The sequence below is a fragment of the Camelus dromedarius genome, chromosome 21 (genome assembly GCF_036321535.1).
Source record: "Camelus dromedarius isolate mCamDro1 chromosome 21, mCamDro1.pat, whole genome shotgun sequence".
Taxonomy (NCBI): domain Eukaryota; kingdom Metazoa; phylum Chordata; class Mammalia; order Artiodactyla; family Camelidae; genus Camelus; species Camelus dromedarius.
In genome coordinates this window covers 17004840-17032135 of record NC_087456.1, presented here as the reverse complement: position 1 = coordinate 17032135, position 27296 = coordinate 17004840, and the positions used below count along the sequence as shown (strand labels likewise).

The 27296-nt window shown below is 39.9% G+C and overlaps 1 protein-coding gene across 4 annotated transcripts in view; it reads left to right on the top strand.

Moving 5' to 3' along the window:
* Positions 1–27296, top strand: part of PLD5 (phospholipase D family member 5) — a 213747-nt gene that overhangs the window by 169479 nt on the left and 16972 nt on the right. For all 4 annotated transcript variants that reach the window (XM_031438542.2, XM_064477213.1, XM_031438543.2 and 1 more), the window contains 2 exons: positions 16599–16796; positions 24756–24892. In XM_031438542.2, coding sequence (XP_031294402.1) covers positions 16599–16796; positions 24756–24892 — 335 coding nt within the window. The remainder of the gene's footprint in view (positions 1–16598; positions 16797–24755; positions 24893–27296) is intronic.

Here is a 27296-nt window from a genome sequence, read left to right as displayed (position 1 = left end):
TGCTTCCTGGGGACAGTTCTGCCCATCTCATGCTCAGAGATAGAAACCATGAAATGGATACAAAAGTTTACTTATAATGGCTAAAATGGAAAGACAGAGAGGTAACCTATGAATCAAACAACAGAATGGTAAAGTAAATGATGCTACATGCTCTTAATGAAGTCTCATGAAGGTATTAAATCTCATGCCATCAAGAAATACTTAATGGAAAAAGCAAGCTTCTAAATTCTATATGCAGAAGCATATATATGTACCTACATACACGTAATAGTGTTAGCACTGTATGTATCAGTTATGAGTGTGTTCAGTTAGAAATAACAATGAAAACTCACAGTGGCTTCCATATGTAAGAGTGTGGTTGTTTTAAAAAACAAAAAGTCCACGGGGAAACAGTTCAGGGCTGACATGGGGGCTCAGTGATGTCAAGGAGCCTGAGTTTTCCTGTCTTTCTGCCTTTATCCTCATGTTTGTTGCATCCTGGTCAAAAGGTAACTGAAAACCTGTAGTTCTCTCATTTGTGTTTCAGGAAGCAAGTGGTGAGGAAGACAGCAGTACAGAAGGCAGAGAACAGGGGCTTCTCCCACTAGGGGCTGACTATTTGGGAAGAGAGGGGCTCCCCGGGACTTTTCTTACACCTTCTTGGTTGCCACCTGGCCATTCCTGGCAAGGGAGAAGGAATCGAGGCTGGGTGCTATGTCATCCAAGAGTGTTTGTCATAATGGATGTGTCTGGAGGATTAATGTAAGGGTTGGTTTTTTTTAACTCTTTGACACTAGGAAAATATATGTGTTACTTTGATATTAGTGAAAATTTGGAATTTTTAATAAGAAACTCTATCCCTCATATTTCATCACAAATGTCACCTCCTCTTTAAAGCCTTCATTTTAGTAAGTGGATGATAGTTTTATTTGTTTGTTTTTTAACCTCAAGTAGGATGTGGAAAGAGGATAAATTTCAGAGTTGGGAAGCTGTGAGTTCAAATCCCCCGTGTGTCCGTGACTAAACCACATTATCTTTGAAACTTCAATTTCCTGATCTATAAAATTGTCATTGCACTACTTTATGAGGCTTTTGCAAAGATTACATGAAATTATATGAGAAAATGTAGAAAGGACTGAGTAGCTTTTCAATAACTAGTTCTCTTTCTCCTTCTGAGAATTCATAAAATGTCGTCTCTTTCTCATGTTACCTCTGTCTTGCCTTCTGTTTTAGCCATTGCATAGTTTTTCATTTCCCAGCGTTCCCCTAATGAAGGGCAGTGACTACATACTGAATTTTTAATTCCTTACAGAATTTAGAACAGTGCCTAGCACATAGCATATGATCAACCAGTATCAAATTCATATTTTATTAAAAGCATTATCCGGCCCACGATGACTGCCAGGAACCTGATCATATTGCATTTTCCTCTGCACTGGGCTCTGATGTGGGTAATGAATTGGACTCATCGCCAAGCACCTATTTATGGGCAATCACTCTAAGTCGTGCTGACAGATGCTGGCTCTACAGCCATCATCAAGGATCCACAGGAGTCTAGGGTCTTCAGGAGTACTGTCAACACCCCAAGCTGTGCTGCTTTCCCATTCCTTCCAAGGAAAAAAAAAAAGGGAAAGAATCTCAAGTTAAATTTAAATAGTCGTCCTTAAAAAAAAAGCGGAGAGGCTTATTCTTTTCATTTTATTTCTCTTTTTTAATATATCTATTTTTATTGAAGTATAAGCAGTTTACAATGTTGTGTCAATTTCTGGTGTACAGCACAATGTTTCAGTCATACATGAACGTACATATATTCATTTTCATATCATTTTATTTCAGTGATACAGCCAATGTAACTTATATTGGAAAGTAAAAAGAGACCCATTAAAGTTCTAATTAGAGAGTTAAGAGACCCTTAAGGGGATTATGAGAATGATTCTCTGACAAATAAACAGTTTCTCTTCTATAATATCTCTACGCCCCAGGTAAGACTTGTGAAACTGTCTTCTAATTGTTCTTGTCTCATCTGAAAATAAAATAAGAACCTTGTTTGTGGCCATCTAGAAAATAGCTTCAGTTATTTTTTGCCCTCCTTCCCTCAACTCAAAATGAGGAAAAGAACAGGCAGTATTTTCAGTTCGTTTTATTAATCTTCCTCATCATAGTTCTCCTCAATAATACATGCATCTCATTATTCAGTTTAAAAAGTTTACAGTCTGATACGTTGCTGATTCCTCTTACCCAGCGTCTTTCTCCCTTACTCTCTAGTTCCTTGTTTTTCAGAGGTGCACAGCTGGCGGTGGGTTTCCATTTCATTTGGCAAATGAAGCATCACTTGTTATGGCAGCAGTGTGGGGCTGGGCTGCTTGGATTATACGAGGCTGGTTAGGCTGCAGCCTCATTCATTTCAGGAGCACGCTGTGACCAGTGCGTGTGTCCCCGGATGGATGCCACATGACATAAACATGGGCAGCCAGCTGTCTCAGTGAGTTCCATTGCCCAAGTCTTCAGTCACTGTTTCACACGCTGTGGTCAGCCAAGCTGCTTTTGCTTAAGAAGCCTGATTCAAGTTAGAGAAGAAAAGTGGGAATGAGGAGAGGGAGCCTTTGTGCTTTGTGGAGGACTTCTTGTGATCCACCCCAGGGTCTGACCTCTGGGATCACATCTTCTGATTGCCTTTCATCTCCAGAATCCATTTCTCCCATCCCCTGTGAAAATCAGCATGTGCTCCGATGCTTCCTGCCCTTCTGCCCACTGCCCCACTCTGTTCTGACACTCTTGCTTTTTCCTGACAGTGCAGTGGGATTTGAGTCTCAGGAGTGGAGAATGGAGTTTCCAACTCCAAGTTTTTCAATGTTTTGAATCATAACTTCTCAATCAGAAGACAGCTTGGCACTGTGGTTCCCAAACTGTGCCCTGAGTGAGGCAGCCTGGAACACTGCTGCAAATGTATGGAGTTGATGCATGATGGTTTAAATTTTTGAGGGAAACACAGCAAACTCTGTTGATGTGCTCACTGCAGAAGTTACTGTCCTGAAAGAGTTCATAATTTAAAATTCTTTGTGAAACTTGGTTTTTGGTGACTGCTGCAATGGAAAGCAAGAATTGAGCAAAAGTATTTGTGGAGCAGGAAATAAGGCAGCGTCCAGTCTGATCCTAAGTTTTGAGAAGTTGTGCCAAACAGGTGCACATACTCCATTAATAAGTAATTGTTGTTATTTGGGAATGAAAAAAAATGTGTACAGTGTTTTCAAAGGCTACTAAGTTGTCAGGACATAGAGAAAAATGAAGTCATTTGGACCTAACTACTTAATAAATCAAACTCAGGTTTGGACTAGGGGTCTGTGCAACAATTATTGAGACACTAAGGGTGCTGTGATCTGAGAAAGTTTGGGAACCTCTGCCTTAGCGTTCAACTAGTCCAACTAGTCTAGATACCTATTTAGTGACACTAAAAATGATGTTTGAATAAATAATTTAAACCATAGTAAAGCAAAACATATTATAGTTTATAACCAACTGCCCTCACTGGGGGAAATGACAAATTATGCTAAAAAGTGAATAGTTGAGTTAAGGATGGAGTTAATGAGCATTATATTAATATTCAATTTTCCTTTTGCTATTTTTCTTATCCAGTTTAAAGTAAAATAAAGTACTACCTCCACTACCCCTTCCATTTAGATGGCACTGTGGCGGGTTTCTATTAGCACTTAATTTTACTTAAGAATTTTGTTGGGGGACAGATCATCACAGAGTGAAGTGACATGATATGAAGGGGTATGAGGAAAGATAAGAACAAACCCTGGAGATGATGATATGGATGTAAATGTGTGGATATGGCAAACATGGCATCTTAAAAGAAAGTCAGGAATTTTACAAAAACACTTAAAACTTATACCCATTTGGAGAATTCCCTTAGGGAACCTTTGTAAGCTTCTCTGGAGTCCCAGCTCCCAGTGTCAACAGCACAACTTGCTGAGTTTAACCTGCATGCCAAAGCAGCTGTACATTACATGCCACTGGTACAGAATTCATTAATTCCCAAAACTAGAGGGCTTCCTGACCTAAGGTGAACAGTTGGGTAGGAGAAAAGACAGACCATCTACCAGCTCAAGAAGAGCATCTTACATATAAAAGTTGATCCTGTGTTTATCTTTATTTAATATCAAAGGGAAAGGAATGGAAACTCACTATATGCATGTGTGTGTGTGTGTGTGTGTGTGTGTGTGTGTGTGTGTGTATCATTAAATCCTCACATCAATCCTTGAAGGTAGAAATTATCATCATGACTTTACCACTGAGTAGAGATTAAAGAATTTATCCTAAAGGACAGATGTTAGGCAAGACCAATTTAGAAATCCACTTTTTCAATACTGACCAAAATCATCTTCAACAAATACTTTTGAGCCTTGTGCTTAGGGAAGCAATTATACATAAGTTGGAAAAGGAGACTGGATAGACTATGGAAGGCCTGGAATGCTAAAGTTAATAGTTTGAAGTTTATTTGTAAGCAGCAGTAAGTCGAGACAGTTCAGATGTTTCTTCACTGGAGAATGGATAAACAATTTGTGGTACATCCCACATAATGAAATACTCAGTGATAAAAAGAAACAAAGTACCCTTCTACACAGCAACATGAATGAATCTCAAATGCATTTTTCTATGTGAAAGAAGCCAGATTCAAGGGCTACATACTGTATGATTTAATTTGTATGACATTCTTACAAAGCAAAATTCTAGGGACAAAAAAAAAATGATCAGTGGTTGCCCAAGACTTGGGGCTTAAAGAGGGGGTGACTACAAAGAGGCAGGGGGAACTTTTGTGGGTGATGACACTGTTCTACATACTGATCATGCTTACAGACTGTATATCAAAATGCTACGAGCTGTATGCTGAAAAGGATGGATTTTACTCTAGGTAAACTGTACATAAATAAAAAATGGAAAATGATTTTTAAAACCAATGGCTTGATAATGATATTGGCTTCAAAAACTATCAGTAAACTAAACATGAATCATATCAGCTATTTAGTAATGCAGTACTGTCTAGGAGTTCTGGATAACCTAGCACAGGATTTTAGAAAAGGCTTCACATGGTCTGTGATTCCTATCAAGAAACAAAGCCAGTAATGGGATAAAACATGGCTGATTTCCAGCATTCTGTTCTGCATGTGCGTTTGCTAAGGCTGAGTCACCCCAGTGAAGACTGATGAGCTGCTCATATTAATTATGCTTTCTGTTTCTTAAACATACCTTTTGCTGTCATTTTAACATAGGAGCCTTAATTTAATGTGCATGTAGGATCACTATTTTTCTATGTCAACAAAGACAACTACCGAAAAAAATAATATCTGAAGTGCTCCTCTTAATGTTTATAAAATTGTTGCATTCAGAAAAAAATTTTAAAGTGCATGTTGTAAAAAAGAAATCTGAAATTATCTGAGGAGAAACTGAAGGCATCTCTCCTATAAAAATCAAAGTAGAATTTTTTTAAATAAATGGAGACCTGTGATTCATTCACTTATTATCATACTGTCTGTATCTGCATTATATAAATATAATGTATTTTTAATGCAGTACATAAATATAATGCATTTTATATAGTACATAAATATAATATATTTGATACATTATATATAATGTATTTTGATGCATTAGAGAAATATAATGTATTTTGATACAAATATATAAATATAACTTATCAAAAATCTAAATATAATATATAAAATACAAATGTATAAATATAATGTATCAAAAATAGAAAAATTACTCTGCCGTTTCATTTATATGTTCGGGCAGATATTAGTCATATTACCTTTTTATTCACTTCAACTCTAATTAACCGATAAAAAGGTCATTTGTAATCAAAAAGTGAAATCAACTGAACTGTTAAAGACTGAGTGAATAGAAGTGTTTAATGGCAGGAAGAAAAGAAACTGGACTGTAGAGGGAGAGAAACAGTGCACAGACGAGAAGCTGTCTCTTTACTCACTCGGCCTCCCTTCCAGGCTCCCTGCTCACTCCTGGCCTTCGTAAGTGGCACTGGGAATGCTGGCGGGCCCAGGCATGGCTGAGGAATTCACCAGAGACAATCCGCTTCCTATCCACTTCCTGCTCAAGGCTCTCTCTCCTGCTCAGCTTCCTTTAAGGAGAGCCTCTCTCAGGGTGGTGGGGGGCATAGCTCAGTAGTAGAGCACATGCTCAGCATGCATGAAGTCCTGGGTTCAATCCCCAGTACCCCCATTAAAAGCTAAATAAATAAACAAACCTCATCACCCCCCCAAATAGATAAATAAAAATAAATTATACAAAAAAAAAAAAAAAAAAGAAGACGAGCCTTTCAGAAATACAGAGACCCAGAAAACCCTCCTAAGCACACTTAAGATAATTGGCGAAGGTCTGACGGGAGAGACGTCCTGCTTGCCAACACCAGCATCAACAGAAGGGGCTCTTTAGTTTCTCATCTTATGAACCTCTTTGCTGTATGGACGACGTTGCTACCTTCCTTCTTCAAATCCCCCTCAGTTCCTTAATTTTTCAAAAATTTTTCTTATCTTCTATAACGCTGAACTCTTTTAGTTCATCTCCTACCATTTTATTGGTCCTTCTTTGTCTCCTTTTGTGAGTTCTTCTTAAATACTGGGTTCTTCCCTCAGTGGTGTTCCCTGTGATTTTATTCATTCATTCATTCATTCATTCATTCAAGAAGTATTTATTGAATGCCCATTATGTACTAGGCACTGGAAATACAGCAGTCAACATTGGTCTTAATAAGAGACAGTATAAAAGACAAATACACTGATATTAGAACCATTCTGAATAGCACACCCATTCTTCCTGCAGTCACCACCCACTCTTGTAGTGGCAGCCATCGTTTCTGTGATGATGGTTCTCACATACTCTATCACCAGCGTGGACTCAGAGTTACCAACCCACTGGACCACTACACAGAGCATAGTGGCTTAGAGTGCAGATCGTGGAGCTGCTCTGACTATGCTCAGATTCTAATTCTTCTCCTCACTAAGTATTTGGCCTTAACTGCTCTGTGCCTCCATTCTCCTGTGTGTTAAAGGGGGATGACGGTAACGCTCACCTGACTTGGTTGTTCTGAAGACTAAGGGAGTTAGTAGATATAAAAACTATAAAGTAGTGAGAATTCAATAAATGTAAATAATTTTCACTATAATTATTATTATCAGCAATTGAATGTCACAAATGAACTTCAGACTCACAGGGTCTGCCGTCAGATTTGCTCTGTCCATTGTTCAGACCAGTCACCTACTTTAGAAACCCTGGAGTCAGCTCTGTCTCTTTCTGTCCCCCATCCCCACACATTCAATCATTTCCCAGGTCCTGCCACAATTACCTCCTATTTCTTTGGCTCAGGACTTCGTCACATCTTCCTGGACCTGCTTCCTCTTTCCTTCTCCCTAACTCAGCATCAGAGGAATTGGGTAATGTCTCTTCACTTCATTAACATCCCGAATACTGGTGGCCAGGCTGGTGTTTTGATTTGGCCAGCGCTATTAAAAAATAAATTTTACTCTGAATGTCATCATGAGGGGCATACACTCCCTAGGTTCAGCCTCAACCTCCTCTATTCATTATGGTTTTACATGACTTTACATCACCTGTTTGTTCTGGTGCCCAAGGCAGTTGAGTTTCTGGCCTCTAACACGAAGGGCTGTGGACCCATTCCTTAACATACGAGCCTTTCAGATCCGGACCCTCCCACCCGCCAGACCTTCCCCTCCCACCACGCATGCTCTCACTGCTTATGCTCCTGACCCTCCTCCCTTCCCCGCCTTTGTTCATGCCCTCGTCTCTGCTGGGCTGGTCCTCCCAACTCTGCTTGTTGACACTGTAGAATTTCAAGATCCTTCAAGATCTTTTTCAAATTTCTCCACACGCATGAGGCCATTCTGCACCCACCTAATTCGGCAGCCATCGACCACTCATGCGATTAGCAATTTTACTCACAGAGTATTTGGCAAAGACCTATGGACAGTGGTGGCCCAGATCCGAGGAGAACCATCTCCCTTTAGCATCCTGAGAGGCTTCTAGAGCGACATGAACAGGGAGGAGATGAGAACCAGTGGGGCTGGGAGTAGAGTTGTAACATTTTGTTTTCTTTTTTTTTTTTTTTTGGAATACTGTTGATTGATTGATTGATTGATTGTGGAGGGGAGGAGGAATTAGGTCTATTTATTTATTTACTGTTAGAGGAGGAACCGGGGATTGAACCCAGGACCTCATGCATGCTAAGCATGCACTCTAACACTTGAGTTCTACCCTCCCCCCAACATTTCATTTTAAAAGCCGGGTGGCTCCAGCCCCGGGTGACTCCACAGCTGTGCTGTCTATAAAGGGTCCCAGTGCTGCTTGTGATGGCATCACTGAGGAGACAGCATCTCCAGAGCGCATGCTCAGAGATGCCAAGGAATGACTCAGGAAGAAGGGAACAGACAGAGGGCAAAACATTTCTCTACAACAAGAGGGGATCCTTGTTTTCTGGAAAATTTTCAGAGCTTTTCTGTACCTCAAGGTCACTCTCAAAGCAAACTGGAAACTAAAATAGTTTTTCAAACAATACAATTCAGCCCACTAATTTCCATCCACCTGCCTCTTCTTCCCACGATGGGGATAGCTGGGCTGCAAAAAAAAAGAGTAGCATGAGATTTCTACATTTGGTGGGTTTTTTTTACAAAAGATTTTCTCTCCCTCTCCAGTTTCCCTAAGGATTTCATCTCTGCATGAGTAAGAAGAAGGCAAATGGGTGAGATTCACATTGCTGTTAATATACTCATACATCCACGGGGCCAGGTGTTTACTGTACAAACCTGAAAGGCAGGTGTACCTCAGGTCTGGCCCCAGCATTTTGTCAAAAGAGAATAGACTGTTGGAGGGTTTGAAAGGGGATGAAACGCAATGAACGGAAAATGGCAGGGTCTCTGCTTCCTCGCTGCTCATTAGGTTGAGACAACAGAAAACAGGAATGGTAGGAGGAGCTGCGGTGGCATTTTGGAATCATGTTCAACCCTTATAAAGAAGCAGAATAAAATTGAAGTAGTCCCAAAAAATAACTGAAATGTATTTCCAATTTGTTTCATCCCATTCCACTCTCAGCTCCATTCTCTTCAGATTCCTCCCGCTAGTGATGGAATTGTTAAGTATCTTGTTTGTGATGGTGGTTCCATAGGTGTGTACATCTATCAAAATTCATCAAATTGTACACCTGAAATATGTGTAGTTTACTGTACAGAAATTATACCACAATAAGGTTGTTTTAAAAAAATTTTAATATTCATAAACAAAACAAAACAAAACAAAACCAACATTCTCTGGTCACTGTAGTTAAGACTTTATCTATTGATTTCCCTTTGAAGATAAAGCCAAGAAATTGATGTATGAATTCCTTACAGCCAAAAGTCAAAGATGCCAAATGAATAGTGGTTCTTTAGAAAGTTTTCAGACCCTTATAAAAGATGAAGCACTGATGGAAAGGTGAGGGAGGAAGGGAAAAAGCAACACCCCTTCCTTCATCCTACTGTCAACTGAAAAAAAATGCACAACCTAAAAGTTGAAAATTATGTTTTATTCAGCAGACATGCTAAGCCCAAGAGACAGGCTCTCAGATCGCTCTGAGACTGTTCTGAAGAAGTAAGGGAGGAGCCAGCATTTATAAGAGTTTTGCAGAAACAAACCAGGTAGTTGAACATCAAAAGTTTTCTGCTAATTAAAGAAAAAAACAAATATCTCAAGTTAATGAATTTAGCACTTTTCTATGTATGGGAAGATGAAAGAATCTGAAATCATTTCTTTGATATGCATCTTAACTATCCAGAGCCAGTATCCTATTTTTCTCCATCCTGAATCCCCTTGGGGTGCACAGTCGGGGCGACTGTAGACAAGAAATTGATGTTTGAATTCCTTACGGCCAAAAGTCAAAGATGCCAAATGAATAGTGGTACTTTGGCAAGTAACATCCTTTGTTTACTGATGTGGCAGGTCACATTCTCCATCCACACTATGAAGGAACCCTGTGAAGTACCTGCACAGTGTTACTGGGCAAAGGAGCCAGGGCTGAAATCACAGGGCATTATTCTATGATCTTGCAAGTCACTTCCCCCTGGGGGACCTCAGTTCCCTTAATTTTGAAATAAGGTTGAACTAGCTGTTCTTTAAGGTTCTTACATTCTTTTCTCGTCACCTTGTCGTGTTCCCTCTGGCAAGCATTTTTACTCCCACTTGGTAACGGAGAAAATAAGACATCGGGAAGTTAAGTGGTATAACCACCCACCCACCGTGAAGTGTAAGGGGCCAGAGAGCACGTTTCTGAGCAGGGGACTGTCTTTGAGCTGCTGGGATTCAGTTCTTTATTTTTCATCGCTAAGAACAAAAATTTCACCTTGAGGGCAGAACAAAATGGAATTAGAGCTCCTAATAATTAAATTCCCTGCAGTAACTCTGAATATAAATCAGCAGCTAGCTGGATGCATATGAGTTGCTCACAGTTGCAGGTTCTTTTGTCTTTGTCAAGAAAATTAAAGAAATACTAGTTCATATTTCTATAAAATCATGAGAACAACAAACCAGACATCCATAAAGGATAGATTAAGCTGTGGTTAGGCTGAGTGGTCTTAATTATTCTGAAATATTACAGCAAAGAATGATGCTAATTCTGCTGACAAGAGCATCCATCAGGCACCTGCTTTGGCTTCTGTGTCACCAATAAAAGCCACTAAACCAAGCCTGTCTGCCTCTATGTGGCCTCTCATGGCCTGAGTGGAAAGGGTTTCTTTTTTTTTGCCCTCACTGCATTGCCTTTCATAACTGCCTTCCACTAATTTTCAGAACTGCATTGCCATTTGTAACTGCCTTCCACTAATTTTCAGAAAATAAAGAAAAATGTTTTTCTGGTATAATACCATTTCCCCTAATTCTTATTTTGCTGTGAAATGAGACTACTCATGGAAAGTGAAACTCCAGGGCACAAAAAAAGAGTGCACACACAGAAACAGTAAGATTTAACCCTCACCCGAGGAAATTCTGGTTGCCCTGTGTAAGGAATTCTTCCTTGAAAATGAAATATTAAACCAATCATTGAGTTTCCCTGCTCACTAGCTGTGTGTTTGGACAAGTCCCTTAATCTCTCCATGCCTCAGTTTCCTTACCTGTGCAATGGGTTGCTGTGAGGTTTTAATGAATGCAGACTTGTAACAGCATTTAGAACAGTGCTGGTGCACAGTGAGCATGCTAATAAACTAGCACCACTTCGGTTTTTATTTCTCCCTAAGCAGTAAGTTAGAGCATCTAATGGATTGTTTCAAACCCAAACATTTAAGAAAAAAAAAATTTTTTTTTCCAAACTCACAAACGAAAAAGAATTAGAACCGGTGGGGAAAAAAAAAACAGTAAATGAGGAACTGTAGAGCCAAAGTTTGTGTTGCTTACATTGTTAAAATACAAATAAAATCTACTCTTTGGATCCTAAAAAAAAGAGAAGAAAAAGAAAGAAAGAAGCACCTCAGTACGGCTCCTAATGCAAAAGACATCACAGAACCGTTGATGTAACTCAAGCTGTAAATAAAATCATTACCTGTAGGACAGCTTCCGGGCGGGGTACCCAGTGGAGGGAGTACCTCTCTTAGCTCATGGGTTGATCACTGACACAATGCCCACTTTGTGGAAAGGAGAGTCTCCCCCTAAGACTAATTATCTTCTAAAGACTCATTAGCTGATAAATCTCCGGATTTTTCAAGACGATTTTATTCAGACGTTTGGACCACTGCATCGGTCGTCAGCTGTGTGCTTGAACCGAACAGTCAGGGCAGCCCATCGCAGTGCCTCAGCTGGTCAGTCAAGCAGTCAGTCGATCAATTTAGCTTTTGGTTCCTTTGATAATCTAGACATAAAAGCTCTTCAGAGTCCCAGTCTTTATTCCCCTCATTGCCAGTATTTTAAGGTGTGTTCATAAACCTACCCTGAATTTTTGCTCCAATTGAAAAATTTGCCAAACAAAAGCCAGTTTCTTTTTGTCCATCTTCAGTTGATACCAGCTTAAACCAAATATGTATATTTAGAAATGGGTTGAGTCATTCTAAGATGGAGAGGAAGGTACAGAGAGGAAGTAAAATTCTCTTTACATCTCTAAAAGGCAAAGCTTGGCTTCTTCCATTGCCTTCAGAGTCTAAAGCTATAATGCAGTCACGGCAGAATAACGTCAGAGATTGTAGACAAAAGTACACAAAAAGCAGCTTACACAACAGAGGGAAAGGGACACTAAATCTTTGTTTAGAATAGAAACTTTGGAAATATTAGTCTCTGGAGAAAATCTAGGCAGGGCACACAGAGAGACAGTGACCGCTTGCATGGCAATGATGATAAATGGTACATGAGGGCAGCCCCGGGGATGATAAATGCTGAGAATTTCATAAATAGGCTTCCCCTCTGTCTCATTATACCCAAAGGGACAAACATCATTAATAATTATGCTGCCATTAAATACATTTCTATCGTATTGCTTCCAGTTCTTCCATTAGCTTTTAAAGAATGGGTTCCTCAGATTTCCAGATTTAAATGTGCAATGGTACACATTCCAACACGAGATGCATAACAGATACAGAGACCAGAAGACAGAGCAACACTGAAAATGTTTCAGGAGCACCACTTGCTTTAGGTTTTAATGGTCAGAGCCTCCTCTCAAAATGCAGCCTTTCTTTATGCCCTTACTTAGAGCCATTTGCGCCTTCATTTGTTCATTTCCCCCCCCAAATTCTTCCTCTTTTTCTGCCTGGGCCACTTCCTGTTTCAGCCGAAACCGTGTTGACTAGCTAGTCCTCCCTGTGCATTGTGACTTAGGGTGGAGGACCAGCAGCCAGCACACACGGAGTGCCGGGCACTGCGCGCGCTGCACTGACTTGTCTGTGCTCACGGCCCTGTGACGTGCCCGTTCTGGGGAGAAGGAGGCTGTTGCCCTCTGACCAAAATCCAGCCTGCACGCTGGAGATGAGTTGCTTGTTACAAGGAGGAAAAGTGACAATGTGGCAACCCGCAGGATGTAAGGAAGCCGGTTTAGGAAGGACTTACTATGGGGTTTTGGCTTGTGCAAGGTGATGTGGGGAAGGGATAAGGAGGCAGGGCTTTGCTCAGGATTGGATGCTGTTGGGAGTAGGGCAGCTTTATGATTCAGTGTTTTAACAAATCTTATCTGTATGGGGGCGGGGGGATGAAGCCAGGCTGAAGATGTGATAGATAAAGAAGCAGCCGTCACCCATATTAGCCAGAGTGGGGGCTCTTTGGTCCTTTCTGTGGCTTGGACAGTGCTCCTGTTTTGTCTGTGTTCGCACACAGTTACAGACAGGTCTTGTTTTCATCTCCATTTCTCCCTGGAGAGTCAACAGAGTGGCCTCATCTGATGCTAGTGTTCTGTGAAAGCGTTTTTGACAGGAGATCCTGGGATGCAGCTTGAGTGCCAGGTCAGTTCCTAGAAATATCAAGGCCAAGCTGACGGTCCCATGTCTCAGCTACTTTTCTCTTCATCTTGGCGGCTTTAAGAAGTTGAAGAGCCAGTCCAAAGTCATACAGCTCTTGAGTTGAACAGCCATAATATTAATACAACTCGATTTTAGTCCCTAAGCCCAAATCCTTAACAATGATTTGCTCTCATTTGATGTTTATGAAACATCTGTTTTAACCTTCCTGGATTTCCCAGGGGTATCCAACCAAGCTACAGATGAAAACTGCGAAGAGGTGGAGTGCCTCGCCCTCGGTGGAGTTAGTCTGCCTTCAGGGCCTGTTCTAGGAGAGGACTCGCTGTGTTCTGTTCAGTCACATGGCGAGGCCCTTCCCTCTCTCTCTCCCTTGTTCCTCCGCAGGGAAAAGCTCTAAGAGCTGCTACCTGACACCCTTCTAGACGTCACATTTCACAAGGGCGCTTAACCAGATTCCTCATGTCATGCCATGTTGCAGAGTGGTTGCTCTCTTTGTAGGTGGCAAGGCTGGAAGACCCCTGTTGACTTTATGAGCTCAGCCCCCTGCTTGTTCAGAAAAAGAGACAAGGACTGAAATTGGGTGACTCGCCCAAGGCCCTATAATCTGGTTGGTGGAACAGCTTAGACTTCAGTCCACATCTTTGGCCTCAGGTCATTTTTGTGTGTCTGTTTTTTTTCCTGATGATGGCCCCAGGCCAGGCCAGCCCTCTGGATGTCCCCTAACCTTGCCTGTGTCTGGCAAACAAGGACACATGTCAGAGAGGGGCAGCTGCTTACTTATGGGGGAACCTGAGTCTCAGCTCTGCTGTCCCCACCCCCACCACCAGACTAAAAATCTACTTATAAAGTGAAACAGGTACAAAAGTTGAGAACCCTGAGATGATAAAGGCTTCCTTGGAGAATAGAATGAGGCAGCACTGATTTAATCTGGGGAAAGGCCCAGAAGTGTGACAGTCAGATGCAGAGCCTAATGCTCCTGCCATCCTGTCAGCAGAGACTTCGCGAACAGCAAGCTGGACCCTGCACCAATCTGGAATGAGATCAGCAATCATTAGCAGTTACACTAGACAGTTAGGGGAAATCCCTGAGATTTGAAAACACATAGGAATGTGTGGGCCTCTCCCCTTGCCAGGGGTCCAAATGCCCCTCCCCCAGCTCCCTCATCCTGTCTCCACACCCAGGCAGAGGGACCTTTCCAGTCCACAGCCTGTCCATGCCCCACTGCATCATTACCTGCCTCCCCAGGACCTTCAGCGCAAATGTCAAGCTGCCTATCCCAGCACAAAGGCCCTTGGGAATCTGGCATACCTATCCCACCAGTTTTACTCTCTGCCATCAGACAAGAATGTTTACACGCTCACACACACATACACATTCTCCCCATCTTCCTCAACTTCAGCCATGCAGCTCTGATTCTATCCCACCAGACTCAGCACCTTTGCATACACCTGACACACCCTCCCCACTGTAGCTCTTCCCACTTTCTTAACCTCTAATTGCCCATGGTTTCTGTGTCCATTCAAGTCTCGGAATCTAAGAGCAGTCCTTGTACAGCTGCACAGTAACGTATGTACAAGGATGGTCGTTGCTTTATATTTTGTATCAGAGAAAAAATAGGGACAAGTCCATCAGCAGGTTAAATAACTTGTGTCCATCTATTCTGTGCCCCTATGGAGCTGGAAAAATGATGCCAGGCGGGTATAGATGACTATGGGAAGATCTCCATGGAGTGCTGTACTGGGGAGTCCTAATAGGCAAAGAGATACGGGTCCCTACACAGGGGGTGACCTCTCCTGTAATCCTGAGTAGAGTCTTGAGTAGGGGGCTGGAGGAAGGGAAGGGAAGGGAACTTAATATCAAGGTGTCTCTGCCAGATTCCTCCCTTGGTGTTCAGATCATGAGGCATGTATATTCATGCTGTTCTTTTAAGACCAAAATTTCACTTTTTCACTTTAATTGACTAAATTAGAAATCTGTAATTTTTTACAAAGTGACACTGGACTTGAAGCCAGTATTGCTATGTTCCTGGGTGTATTTGATCAAGGGTCAGAAAACCTTCATTCAAATTCTTAATCTACCCCGGACTAAATCTCTCACTTGAGAAAATATATGTTAACTTACCTGTGTAAGACTTACTTTCCTCATCAGTGCATCGAAGGAGGTAGACAAAATCATCTCTACAATTTGTTACAAGATTCTTTTCTTTTCTTTTCTTTTCTTTTCTTTTCTTTTCTTTTCTTTTCTTTTCTTTTCTTTTTTTTGAAGTATAGTCAGTTACAATGGGTCAATTTCTGGTGTACAAAGAGAAAGAAAAATACCACATGATATCACTCATACGTGGAATCTTAAAAAAAAAAAAAGAAGGAAAAGAGGACACTAGTGAACTCATCTACGAAACAGAAACAGACTCAGAGACAAAGCAAGATTCCTTTGGTCTCTTTCTTTTGAGGCTTGTGCAATGTTAATAAGAATAAAAATTGCTAACATATTTTTAGTGGCTACCATGTGATAGGTACTATTGTAAGCCCGTAAAATGTATTAACCATGTCATGTATCATAGCAACTGCATGAAATAAATACTATTGTCTCCTTTTCATGGAAGAGGAAAATGATGCCTCTTGGGAAAATCTTGCCCCAAATCACACACCTAGAAAGTCGTAAAGCTGAAACCTAATTCCAGTTGTAAAGCTGGAACCTAATTCCGACTCCAGAATCCATGGTCTAAACCATTCTGTTATACTGCAGCTAAAAGTCAATCTTTATATTGCTTCATGATTTAAGGATTCATACCCAAAAATGGAATGTTAAAGGAAAGAATCTGAAAAGCTGGTATTAAAAGTGTAGGTGAGTATGGACAAATTATAAGAGCTCAAATGCAAAACTCAAGCAAAAGTTCTGCTTAAATATTTAAGCATTTTAATAACACATCATTTCTGTATACCATAATGTGACTGTATCTACGTACTTAGAGATATAAACATACAGAGACACATACATATATATAGCTGTTATCGTGTAACAACTACAAGAAAAAAAGTCACTGCTACTATGTTCTTGCACTCTTTTTCCCTCGGAGAATAACACTATCATATGTACATGGCATTGATGCTTTCAATTTTAATTTCACAGATGAAAGAACTTGGTGTCATCTTCTACAACTGCAGCTGCCTGGTCCTAGATTTGCAAAGGATATTTGCTTTATATAGTTCATTAAAATTCAAGAGCAGAGTCCCGCAGACCTGGTCCAAGAGGCTCTATGGGGTCTATGACAATGAAAAGAAATTGCAGCTTCAATTGAACGAAACCAAATCTCAAGCATTTGTGTCGGTGAGTTTTGCTCTCTTTCTCCTCCTCTTCCTTCCCCTCCTCCCTCCTTCCTCCAGAGTCCCTTTATTCAGTGGAAATGTTCGAGGGCGATCCTGTGCTGGGCAAAAATGAACCTGACAGATCGGCTGTGACACATCCCTTGAAGAGTTAAAGCAGAGCCACTCTTCCACTCAGTCATGTGCTGTCCCTGCTGGTACTAACAACACCTGTTAGTAATCAGTCCTAGTTTCGGGTACTTTGCGTTATCTGATTTGATCCGCACAGTCACCCCTTAAGGCAGACTCAAGATGATGACTGTGTCACAAGTGAAGATACTGAAGTTCATCTGCTAGCAGAAAGAGCAAAGACCATCAGAGAGCAGGTGCCAGGAGGGACACCAGCACCGGGTCTTCTGATACCAGATCCTGTTTTTGATGCTGTTCGTCGGTGATTTTCAGATTGACTTTAGGAATAGAACCCTTTGATGAAACAAATCTGAGGGAACCCCTGTACGTAAAATAGACCGAAGCAGAGCTGTTGTAGTTGGTTGGGGCTGGACAGCAAGAGGCCCATTCAGGAGGATGGGGCACAGCATCCAGGCCTCGACTGCCCTGAAAATCACCACCTCGCACCCGCCCACCCCACTGCCCACACACCACAGCCATCCCCACGGTGTTGCTGAGAGTGGGCAGTGTAAACATCTGGGCCTGCACCCCTGGTCCTCAGACTTTACTTACGAACCCAATGGGGAACCTGTTTAAAACGCAAACTTAACAGTCCCCCCAACCCTCACCAGGATCTGATCCACAGGACCTGGGTGAGACCTTAGAATTTTGATTTGGATCAGGCTTCTGAGTTGGTCCTGATGCTCTGAGAAACTTCTCTAAACTCTACTCCCAAGTTAATACGGCAGCTTCCTCACTGTTGAGCCATGTGCTTCTACGCTGACAACTTATGTCACAGAAGAACTTTTCATAGGAGGGTGAATAGGAGTCTTTTTGCCTATTAAAATGAAAGCACATTCTGAAAATTTAGAACTGTGGCTGTAGAGAGGAAACTGAAGTTATTTGTCTTAAATCCATATAAATATGAATAACATAAAATAGACTACAAAAGATTTTCATCAAGTAGAACTAAAGAAAACTTTTTTTGGTATGTGTGGAGGTCAGTAATGCAGCAGCATATTGTATAGGGCATTTTACTAACAAAATTATTTCATGTAGTCAATTTTATTTTCTCTCAAGACAACCCTATAAGATAACAAAGCCAGATATTATTCTTAATTTGCAGATGAGTTGCAATAGGAAATTTGCCAAGGAACCCTTAATCCAGATGGCAACAAGGGACATTCACTCAACCAGGTCCAGTAGGACAGATGGAAGCAGCAAGAAATAGATGAATTATGAGACAGTTTCAGTAATGGTTGCTTTTGGAATTTATGGTCTGAATCTTAGAGATGAGTGAATGTGGTCGTTGCATAAATTTAAATTCTGATCCTTAAAAAAGTAGGGGGTTCCTCATTTGTTGATCCCAAATTTAACAGAGAGAGCTCAGGCCTTTAATAAAGTCTGTGAAAATGCAAGGCCCTTCTTGTATTCTAGGGCAGATTTACAAATTGCTTTTTATTAAATGGTCTGCCACAAAATAAGTTGAGTTGGTTTTTTTTTTAACAGTCCTTCAGGTATAGTCATTGAAACCATGCAGTGCCTTTATTTTTTATTTTCATTTATTATTTTAAATTATTATTTTCCATTTCCTCTTAATAGCCTTTGAATTTTTTAAATTTCAGTTCAACTTTTGAATTTCAGTTCAAGAGGTATTAATTGAACACTATTTTTACAGGGGTATAAAATCTTACATGTATAAAATAAAGTCAGAAAACCGCACCTGCTAGAAATGGTGTCGTTTGCTCAGAGCCCTTTGATCCCACCTCTGTTACAGCACTTATCACATTTTTGTAACTCTTTGTTTATTGATTATCTCTCCCACTACTTTATAACGTTCTGAAGGTCATGTGCTGTACTCTCTTCAGCACTGGTATTCCCAGCACCTCCCTCAGGGCTCCACAGAGCAGTAACAAATGTTGGGTTGGTTCTATTAGTGTAATACCAATAAAAAGTTCCAGGATACATACAGTTTTCTGAGCATATGTGCTAAACAAATGCCAAGAAAATTTTATTTAAATTCAAAATATTTGTTGTAAAATGTCTTAAATAGTATATTATATTTTTATAAGCTGACAGTCCCAAGACTAAATTAACACAAAAGAATATACTTGAAGACCTTAAGAATTATTATTCCCAAAATTAGATTTTAGGTGATTAATAACTTAGCATGTTTAAATAGAAATTTTAAGTTATGATATAGATGTGGGTTTTTTCTCATTTTCTCATGGGACGCAGTTGGGTTTAACCATGCGATCTTTAGTAACTCAGGGCCAGATCATTTCACTTTTCTTACATTCCCCATTGAAATCAGAAGACAGAACAGTGGGCTGAGTTTTTGTCCTTTCTTGTAGAGTTCTTTTTAGAGCTGTTGAGATCATGCATTTGATTTCCAAGATAAAAACTGGTTAGTTAAAGATCTGCTTTTATTGATCTGGGTGCTAGACGGGTATCATTTCTTATTTATTATTTAGTTCATTCACCCATCAGTCATGTAAACTGAGATTTGTTTAGTGAGTGAGGGTCGACATTGAATAGGACTTCGGGCTGCTCTGGAAAATATAATTATATTTCTCTTTAGAATCTCTGCTTATATTTTAATTGCATTTTAATAGCTTTATTGAAATATAACTTACTACCATGAAATTCATCTTTTTAAAGCATACAATTCAGTGGGTTTTAGTATAGTCACAGAATTTTACAATCATCTCCACCTTCTAATTCCAGAATATTTTTATCACCACTAAGGAAAAAGCTATACCCATTAGTAGTCACTCTCCATTTTCCTCTTCCCTCAGTACTCATTTACTTTCTGTCTCAAAGGATTTGCCTTTTTCTAGACGCTTCATATAAATGAAGTAATACGATATGCAGTTTTTCGTAACAGACTTTTTTCACTTAGTATATTGTTTTCAAAGTGCATGAATCAGTACTTTCTCCTTTTTATGGCCAAATAATATTCTGTTGTGTGGGTATATCGTATTTTGTTTATCCATCCATCAGTTGGTGGACATTTGGGTATTTTTAGCATTTGGCTACTGTGAATAGTGCTGTGAACCTTCAGGTACAAATTTTTTATTTGAATACCTGTTTTCGGTTCTTTTGGGTTTATATTTAGGAATGGAACTGCTCGGTACTGTGGTAACTCTGTGTTAAACATTTTGAGACAGTGACAAACTTTTCCAAATTGGCTGCACCACTTTTACAATTCCATCAGCAATAAATGAGGGTTTCAGTTTCTCTATGTCTTTGTCAATACTTGTAATTTTCTGTTTTATTTTAGCCCTCCTAGTGGGTGTGAAATGCATCTTGTGGTTTTGATTTGTATACTTTAATGACTTATTGGCCATTCATTTATCTTTTCAGAGAATTATCCATCAAATCCTTTGCCTATTTTTCAAATAGATTACTTGGTTTTTTGTTATTGAGTTGTAAGAGTCCTTTATACATTCCAGAGAATGTATGTGATTTGCAAATATTTTCTCCCATTCTGTGGGTTGTCTTTTTATGTTTAACTACATTTTAGTGTATATATTCTAGGGATGGAGAATAGACTATTTTAAAAGCTAGGAAACTGAAATACATCAAAACCCTGCTAAAGCAAGTATTTAATGAATATGCAAACAAAAGTGCATGCACATATAAGGCATTTCTTTTCCTTGTTGATGCTTTGTTTGTGGTAAGAGTGAGTGACTTAAAAAGCCACAGCAGGGCAGGTCTGCAGAGCTGCCGGCAGAGCAGGCTTTCCTCCTGGGGCCTTTCTTGGATGTAAAAGGGCTGTGACTTTGTGTTGGGGTTGCGGGTGGTGTGGAAATTGTTAATTTTGTATAAAGCAACTCAATAAATTGTTTCAAGGTTTCCAAAAAAAAGATGTAAGATATAAGAAACATAGGTTACAGAGGTGCCTCAAGAGCATTTAATTGGTAAAAGATCATCGCCGAGCTGAAACAAAGAAAAGGGTCTGTATTTTCCCTCTCCTTGTGTTTTGCTGTGGAATAAAGAAGTACACGATGCAAGGATCAGAAAATTAATTCAGGAATGATAAGAAGGAAACTTAACAGCCTTCTCTCTAAGTAAACAATGGGAACCAGTTAACTTCCTCTGTCAGAGCAGTAGATCATTCTTCACGTTGCTGTTTTTTCATTTATACCTTGAGCAAACATTCTAAAGCCAACAGTATATCCAGACACTGTTGTCAAATGTAGAGGACTCTAGATGCACAGTCAAGTACTGCCATGACCCCAGGGGCAGAGGTACTAATACAAATAGTCATGCATTTCCTTAATAAACGCTTGAAGCACCTGCCGTACTGTAGGCACTGGGTTAGGCAGTGGGAACACAGGAAACAAAAAGGCAAGGGCAAATAAAAGGTCTATTCACATGTGGATGGAAATACCCAGAATGAAGCAACTCCAGCTAGGAGTGGAGGTTGGGGGTCACACAAGCCTCCAACACTCATTGATTGAAGAAGCATTTTCCCTTTCATTCCACAGATATTTATAGAGTATATAATATGTGCTCAGCATGGCATGGGACAAAGTGCAGGAGACATAGAGCCAAGCAGCTCACAAGCTGGTGGAGAATCACACAGACAGATGAATGCGGCGCGATGTAGCATGTCCTGGAATGGAGCTCCAACAAAGCAGGAAACTTGTTTTCATCACTGATACATGCCAGGTGCCCAGACTAGAGCCGGGTGCATGGCAGATACTCAGTAATATTTGCTGAATGAACAAAAGTAAGCACAGAGGAGAGGCAGACCCAGCCAGGAGGAAGCCATTCTCTTATTTAAGCCTCAAAGCAAACCAGCGTGAAAGGCTTGTCACTGTTCTTACCGCACTGGAAGTGGAGGCTCAGGAAGTGTAAGAGACATGCCCAGCATGCCACAGGTTTTAAATGCTGGAACTGGGCACATCACCATCATATAAATTCTGTTATCAACGAAGATACAGTGTCCAAACTAGTATCAGCAAATGTAATGAGACCAGCAACTCTGTGTCTAAACGTGTTCCTCCCTGAAACCAAAATCCAGTTTTTGGAATATGTAGGGAAGGTGAGGAAGTTCCTAACCAAAACAAAAACATAGGCATTTGGACACATTTCAGTGTTAGCCTAGGCACCTGTGTAGAACTAAGACCCTCAGCTTCTCCATGTTAAACTTAAACAATGTTTAAAGCAGACCCCATAGGCTAAAGGAATTAATTAACTTGAATATTTAATTTATTAATGGAGATAAAAAAATGAGGAAAACACAGCCCCTAAAATCAAGCTAGTAAGAGTCTAGGCAAGGAGATGAGGCAAGCGCAAGTAATTAAAAGCGTGAATATGCTAAATAACGTAACAAACAAATCATATAATGGGAGGACAGAAAAAGAAGAAATAGCCTCTAGGTGATGATATAAATTGGGAGTTCGAGATTTGCAAGTATTAACTACTATATATAAAATAGATAAAAAAACAAATTTCTTCTGCATAGCACAGGGAACTATATTCAATATCTTGTAGTAACCTATAATGAAAGAGAATATGAAAAAGAATATATGTGTGTATATGCATGACTGAAACATGCTGTACACCAGAAATCGACACGTTGTAACTGACTATACTTAAGTTAAAAAAAAAAGAGTTTCATGGAGGAGATAGTATATGAGCTAGAACTTGGAGAATGGGTGCCACTCTGACAGGCAAAGACAGGAAACACATCAGCCAGAGGGGCCGGCAGGAGCAAATACTCAGGGCCAGACAAGATGAGAGCATGGCCTTGGGCTGGCGATTATTTCAGTTTGGGGTATAGAAGGCATGGTAACCAGAGAGGCAGAGAAGTGCGAGGCCAGGGTCTCAGAGGCTATGGATGCATCCCTCCTAGTGAGATCAGACTGGATTCCAATGTGAAAGAAAAGGTGGGCTGGTCTAACTCGTAAATCTAAGTTCATAAGTGTCTGTTTGCTGATTCCCTGCTCGTGTTTTTTTTTTTTTTTTTTTTTTTTTTTTTGCTAGCCAGCTGGATTTTCAGAGACACATATCTGGCCTTGAAATGTTGGTTTGCTGCCTCCCTGCCTCTACTTTTGTGATAATGATGCTGCTAAAGCTGTTCCATGCCTGTTGGCTGAATACCCCAAGCTTGTAATTAACTGTATAAAACCTCATGCACATGTCTTGGAGGTGCTCAGAGCTTCGGAGCAGAAGCCCCTCTGAGCCCACCAGCGTAATAAATCTGAGTACTCCACCCCTCTGAGTGGTGCTTGTTTCTTGGCTGGCCTGTAGTTTCCGTAACACCAAGAAACCAGGAGTCCTGAGAGTGACACACATTTGTTTGCTTTTTAAGCATCATGGAGACAAGGAAATGAGTTCAGAAGATGTGTAAAGTCCCCAGCAAACAGCACCAGTGCCTAAATGAGGGAAACCACAATCCGGAGTAAGGGGGAGGCTTGCTCTCATGAGAGACACTGCAGAAGCACAAGCCATCTATCCTGGTGACAGATGCAGTGTCTGCATGTGTGTGTGCGCTGGGGAAAGGGCGTAGGACTGCGTTGGGTTTTGTTTTTTAATTTTTTTCCTTTATTTTTTGTTGTTCTATTTGGGACTTTTTTGATGGGATTTCTTTCTCTTTTTTTTGCATTAGTTTTTTTTTTTTTTAAGACTTGGAAGCTCATCCTCATTCCATAAGAGGATAATTTAAATAATTTAAATCCAAAACTTACTCTGAAACTCACCAGCCAAGATGACTTTCTGAGCAGGGGTGCCCGGTGGGCATTACCCTTCAACACGCTCCTTTCTCAGCCCCATGCTCAGCTGGGCATCCAATCCAACAGCTTCGCCTTCTCTCTCTCTAAACTGGGATAGGGATTCCTGCCAACTCTGGGTGGGGAGTCATTCCCAAACATTTGTGATGGACCCTGACCACCTTACTGGTGGAACATTTGGTGAAGGACCCAGTACTGTCAATTCCAGGCAGTTCCAGAAACCATTGATTTGACCTTAGGTACTAAGCACCATTGTTTGTATTCCTTCACTTATTGTATTGCTTGTCAGAGTGATACAGGAATTACAGAAACACTATTTTCAGTCCCCTCCAGTGGCAAAACAATGAGAAAACCAAAGTACATCTTTCCTTTTCTATAGCAACTTTATCTAAAAACATCATACTTCTATGAGCTGGAAACCACTTTGAGCAGCACAAGAAAAATGCCTCGAGTATAATTTGCCTCTTTTTTCCATTGTGCTTCAGTCTTGCAGAATATCCTTTCTTCCCATCTCTCCTTACCCACTTGGCATCTTAATAAGCTACTTGGTTTTTCCTCTAGAATTACTGCTGACCCTTTCTCAACAATCAACACTCCTCTTCCTCACTCAATGAAGATTTGAAAACAAAAACAAAAAGACTTTCAGAACATGTGTTTTGAACATTTTTATGCCCACATTACCTTTCAAGTAAAATGACTTCTAGAGCATATGGTAATGTCTGAGAAAGTCAGTTATGTATGACAGGGATGTACGCCTGAGTCAGATAAGTTTAGAGCTGGACTGATCCTGCAAAAATCAAAGGTGTGTGTATTGAAAACAAGAATTCCCTCCCAAAACGGATTTAAAGGACAAATTTGAGACCCATCCCATGACACCATGATTTTGACATGCGTCAGCTTTGATAGGACTGAAAATGTATTTGATCTCATAAAGAACTGGGAAGTAGGTTAGCAAAAAACTGGTTTAAAAGCCAAGATTCATTTTTTTTTAATTAAAAAATAACAACAACAAAGAGAACTCCCCAGATGACAAAAATTAATACTCTAAAAGTTTGGTTTTTGTGTCTTCACAGAATTCTCCCAAACTCTTTTGTCCTAAAAACAGAAGCTTTGACATAGATGCCATCTACAGCGTAATAGATGACGCGAAGCAGTACGTGTACATCGCAGTCACAGACTACCTGCCTATCTCCAGCACAAGCACCAAAAGGTCAGTGAGTGCGTAATTCCAACTTAGAACCTGGTCTCCAGGGCCAGGCACTAACCTGGGGACCACCGGAGAAACCAGCCTGGGCGCTGCGATGCTCTCGGGTCACACTGGGTTGCACACCATTCAGATCTGCTCGGTGCCATTTGCAACTCACCCATGATGCATCTCCTGCCTTGGCCTATTTTAAGGATTCAGGATCTCATCCTATAGAACTACCTCGGTAGTTTACATTATAGGCATGAGAGCAACTTTAGAATGAAGATCGGGTTGTTTCAACTTGAAAATTATTTGAAAAATCAAAAATAATTTGAGAAGAACTATTTTTTTAAAATGATCAGTTGAGCTGTACCTGAAGGACATACTGAAACCGAGTAGGTCTGGCAAGATTTTCCTGAAAGGAGGCATCACTTTGTTGTGTGCACGTCAGTCTTCATTGAATGCTAAATTTTCATAATACCTTTTCAATTTAAAGGGGAAGGAAACTTAAAATATGTATGTTCTCAGACAGTCCACCCATCTGTAAGAGGATGAGAGTTTTTTCAATATTCATCATTGTTTAAGTGTGGCAATACTTGGAATAAACTTAGGAGCAGAATGTATGCCCCTAAGTCATTGCATGCATAAATGTATGGCTAGGCCCCAAATATTTCCCACTTTTGCTTTCTTGCTGGGAATATGGAGATTTGGGTGCTTGTAAATGTTTTGAATAATCCATTTAATTCAGGAAAAGTTTTCAAAGTGCACATTTCTGGGAGTACAACCTGAGACCTTTTTAATTTGGAAAAAAATTACAATTTCAAAATAACCACTTATTGAGGTTAAATAATTTGATGAGCTCTATATTGCTTGAATATTTTTCATATTGCCAACCTCACGTATGCATAACATGCAACTTCTTTATGCAAATGACCATAGGATTGCAAAAGGTGTGATTCATCCAGAAAGTGATTACTCCTAATGATGGTCGAAAAGCATTTTAAGCTACAAGATGCACATTATTAAAACACTTACTTCACAATATTGTGCACCCTTTGAACATTCATGGATTTTTTTCCTACATACTTCCACATTTTTTCAACCTATCCTTTTTGTGTTTTTCCCATTTATTGTTTATTTGATTTTAGATTTCACTTTAGACTTCAGCTTCACTTTGGAAAGAATTTGAAACATAACAGATAGGTTTTGCCTGATTTTCCTATTATTCAGAAGGAAAATAAGGTCAAGTTTATGGACTTATTAGGACGGGATGATAATTTCATAGGATTGACAAAACTTTCATCCCATAAAATCCCTTCAAACAAACAAAAATAAGATCCTTCATAGCCAAGGGGGAAGGAATCAGTATGGAGACTCTAAAATATCTTGGAAATACAAAAATTAGAGAAAACTAAAAGAACTAGAAACCCACCTGGAATTTTGCATGTTGATTACTAAAATACCGTTAAGCTATTCGAAGAGCAGTTCTTTTATTTTACTTATGGTGTTCTAAACCTGTTGATGTCTTTAGCATTTTAAATGAAAAGTCATCAGAGACATAAGTAGTTTAAATATCAAGGTTATAATTAAATTCTTCTCAATCATATGAATAAAAAATTTTTTTAAGTGGTTACTTATTTTTTTATATCTTAGAGAAATTTTTCAGGCATGTGTTCAACTTGAATAAACAAGTAGATATTTTTAAATATCAGTGTGTTAATGTCCTACAAACTTAAGTGTTAGTCTACACACTGAACATCAAATGAAAGAGAAAAAATTCACATGCTGTCAAATTAGAAATGGTTGATGATGGAAGGTGGAGATATTGAATATATCCTCCAAACTGGGAAGGAACTTTGCCACCAAAAAATAAAGCACTTATGAAATTTATTGTGGGTCAGTTACATACAGGTGGGATCAGGCAATGATGATCCAGAGTCATTTGCACCTGCACTTCATGCTGCCTAAAGGGGTACAGGAGGGTTTACAGGGGCCAAAGCTAAAAATAGAAACTGACTACTAGGGAAGAAGCATGTCTACACTGATTGGAACCAGAGGTTATTCCTCCCCCAAGGAGTCCCATGACCATTAAACATCTGCATCAGCAGAAGTCATTCTTCCACTTTTCCCATCAGATGAAGGCAAAGGTAAAAGTTAAACATGTTCCAAATGAAGGAACAAGATTAAACACCAGAGGAAAAACTAAGTGAAGTGGAGATAGTCAATCTACCCAAGAAAGAGTTCAAGGTAATGATCACAAAGATGATCAAAGAACTCAAGAGAAGAATGAATAAAAAAAGTGAGAAGTTAGAAATTTTTAACAAAGAGTTAGAAAATGTAAAGAACAACCAAACAGAGATGAATACAATAACCAAAATGAAAAATACACCAGAAGGAATCAATAGTAGACTAAATGATACAAAGGAAT